The 3,650-nt window shown below is 41.8% G+C and overlaps 1 protein-coding gene across 1 annotated transcript; it reads right to left on the bottom strand.

The window, feature by feature from the left end:
• Positions 1 to 1,770: 1,770 nt before the first annotated feature.
• On the bottom strand, positions 1,771 to 2,571 carry LOC103654601 (uncharacterized). Its single transcript, XM_008681440.3, has 2 exons — positions 2,291 to 2,571; positions 1,771 to 2,133 (listed from the first exon to the last, which is right to left on the bottom strand). The coding sequence occupies exons 1-2, from the start codon at positions 2,403 to 2,405 to the stop codon at positions 1,868 to 1,870; spliced, it is 381 nt and encodes a 126-aa protein (XP_008679662.3). The 5' UTR covers positions 2,406 to 2,571; the 3' UTR covers positions 1,771 to 1,867.
• Between the last annotated feature and the right edge of the window lie 1,079 nt (positions 2,572 to 3,650).

Below are 3,650 nucleotides of genomic sequence, written 5' to 3'. Positions count from 1 at the left end.
TGTAAGCTTACATGACAAGTTATTATATCGAACTGTGAACATGTCTGTTACAAAATGAGAAAAATTATTTAGAAGGTTCGAAGGTTATATGCACATAATATTAAGTAATATAGTTCTTATTTTCATAAAAATGAATGTCTACTTTAATTAATATGCATAACTAAACATGTTTGTTGTGTGGCTACAATTGGTTTTTGTAGCCCTCCTCCCCTCCTACTGCCTTATCAATGACCATGCACGAAACCTAAGGCGATGTTGCCAAATGCCGCAGTTAAACATACATTTTTTAACAGGTCATAAAAGTAAGGGATCTTACATCCTCCATTTAGAAGCAACACATGAACTAGGCATAGAATTGGTTACTATCCACGAATTGTAGTGATTCTCACATGGTAGTGTAACTATGAAGTGATACCAAGGATGGAAACAAAACTGATCTTGTTCATGTAGTTTTTACCAGTCCATAAAAGTAAGGGATCTTACATCCTCCATTCAGAAGCAATACTTGGACTATGCATAGAATTGGTTACTATCCATGTCTGGTAGTGATTCCCACATGGCAGTGTGAGCTGTGAAGTAATATGAAGGCTTAGGTGGCAGGAGTTAGGACGCCAAAATGGATGGAAAAACAAGGGTCTGAATTATCACCTTTTAACATTGTTCTAAGATTGTTTAGATGCAATTTATGACGTACGTTCACTACCGGAATCGCAGGCTTTGCCGAGTGCCGGCGGCTTTGCCGAGTACTTTTTATCGGGCACTCGGCAAAGAAGGCTTTGCCGAGTGCCGCGCTCGGTAAACGTAGGCTCTCGGCAAAGATCCCCTTTACCGAGTGCTTAACACTCGGCACAGGACGCACTCGGCAACGACACGTTTCGCCGAGCGTTCTTTGCCGAGTGTTACACTCGGCAAAGCCTTTGCCGAGTGTAAAATAGCCTTTGCCGTGTGTCTCAGACACACGGCAAAGGAGCTGATTCCTGTAGTGGTTACTGCAATCATGTCCTCTATAGTATTGAACTATTGGTCACTAAGATGCAGTGAGGACCTCTGCCCCAACAGTAAGGCTATCCACTACTATTTGAACTTAATAAAAGGAAAAGAAAACAAAAAAATAAAAAGAGACCTCAATCCCGTTTCACTACAGGACCCTAGCCTGACCAACCATTTTCTGCAGAGACAAATGGATTTCATATGATTGATGGACACTGCATTTTTTATCTGTTCAATTTACTTGTTGCGGTAATTATCAATTCATGTTGTTGCCTTCTATCCCAAGGACTGGAGTATGTGTCTGTTCTTTACTGTCTTTTCTTTTAGACTAAATTATGTGTATGAGCACTGACGAGCAGAAGAGGCATACGACGGAGCTGATGTCGGTGCTCGAGGGGTAGCAGATGTCGAACGTGGAACTCCGTTTGCTGGTGGAGACGGGGCTCAGCAACTATGAACACCTCTTCAGGATCAAGGCGGTGACCGCCAACGGACGTGCTCCACGTCATATCGGGCATCTGGAGGACTCCCGCCGAGCTAGATGTTCTCTTCCTCTGGATCGGTGTGTTCCGGCTGTCGGAGGCCCTAAAGGTGGCCGACTAACTGTTCCCCCTTCCACACCGGCAGAACTCACGCGAGTGATTTTGTCTTGCATGGTGGGTGGTGTTGAGTGATGACGGGTGGATCTTATTTGTCATTTTGTCATTTTGATAGTGTTAGTGATGTTTGTCATTTTATATCTATATTTATACTAATTTTTAATTTTCGTGACAAAACATGGACATATACCTAGTAGAATATATTATGTTTTAACAATGAGAGTTTATTTGACATATGCCTCAGCCATCTGTCGGCCAACAAGCTACGTAATCGTCCATCACTTGAGCATTCCCATCCCACGCTTCCCGAGCGGCGGCGGCTGCACGGGCGGCGGGGACGGCCCACCAGCCTCCGCCACCGCTTCCGCTTCCGCAAGGCACTGCTTGGTGCATACGCAGGTGTCACCATTGCAGAAACCGCCGGTGTAGCGCAACGCAACGCAAGCGGCGATGCAGACCTGGTTCTTGCCCCAGCAGGGGACGCAGATCGGGGTTTCGCATGTGCTCAACGGTGTCACCGTTTCTCCTTCGGCTCCGGCTGCAACTGCGATGCAATAATGCAACGCAATGCAAGCTCGATTCAGTAATATAATCCCTTGTTAAGAACACTCTTATAGTTCAACCGTTAATTAGCTAGTGCAAAGTGCAAACAAAAATGTTGCAGAATTCTTGAGACCGGAGTTCTTCGTGGCCACACTTACGATGTGAAGCGTGGAGGAGCAGCGCTAGAGCGACGGTGGCCACCACAACCTGCTTGCTGGACGACATGGTCAGACACGATGAGAGAGGGTGTGTATGTGCTCGGTAGTTATACATGCACCGTGGCCTGCATTAACTGATAATTATGTATCCGTATTGATGGATATGGTGATACTAATTAATGTTGCCGATAGATAGAAGAAGTGGAGATCGATTGGAAATCTTAATAATTTTAGATTTAGATTTGCATGTCCTGCTGCATTGTGTATGCATGGTGTGTTTTGGTGCGTCCATCAATTTTGTTCAAAATATATAATTGACCCTATCGCGCGAATCTATTTCTATCAATATCTTGTTTCTAAATAATGGCTTTATATATACCTCTTAATTAAAAAGAAGAGTTGTGTCTATAGTTATCATTCTATTTATCTATCTATGTATCTAAACCAATCTAAACCAATGCTGATCTATCCATGTAGCTAGATAGGTGTACCTACACTAATCGATCGATCTATCTATTCAACCATCCATATATCTATGCATGCATCAATGCATCTGTTTGTATATATTTGTATCAACACTAATTGCAAGCGACACTCGCGAAGCCAGCTATCAATTACAAATATATATAGCCATCGATCCGGTGGAATAACATATATTAGAGTAAGTATAATAATGGTTATATAGTCAAGCAAACTTGACATTTTTATGATATAAAGAACATATCGTGGCTCTTAAGTGTCTGTTTAGAAGCACCATAGTTTCTAAGAAACTAGTTTCTATTTCCACCCGTTTCTACAAACTGTTTTATTAAAAAAATAAAAGTAAATGAAACCAATTTCTAGTTTTTTCGATACACAAATACAACTATACTGTTACTCTATTTTAAAAGTAAATGATTCAACTATTCCCTTCATTTTTCTTTGCTGCCAATCTTAAATATAGTGAAGTCATGTTTTTAAAGTCAAAGTTTTAAAATAATAATTAAACATTAAAATCGGTCAGAGCCAACATCGAGGGGATCACATACATAGGCCTCGGAGCAGTGACAATCACTATAATTTTTATCAAACCAACTAAGAGCACATTCAAAACCGAAGCTTTGTCGACGTCATACCATTATTCTTGACTGTTCAACTAGTCGCATTATTTTCTGTATCTTAGCTATAGAGTTTGCATTTCCTACACATCAGCAAGATTGATATATAGAAAAGAATATTGGTCCATGTTTTTTCTCTTTCTTGCAGTCCATAGTGTCGGTGTTTTGGGTCCGACCGCACACCCGGGGTTGCCCCTCAAGGTGTTTTAGGAGTAGGACGGTGTCGCCGACTGTAGCTAAATGGTTCGTGCCAGATGCACGAG

This window comes from Zea mays, chromosome 4 (genome assembly GCF_902167145.1).
Source record: "Zea mays cultivar B73 chromosome 4, Zm-B73-REFERENCE-NAM-5.0, whole genome shotgun sequence".
In the NCBI taxonomy this organism is placed as follows: Eukaryota; Viridiplantae; Streptophyta; class Magnoliopsida; order Poales; family Poaceae; genus Zea; species Zea mays.
This window is presented reverse-complemented; position numbering and strand designations above follow the sequence as displayed.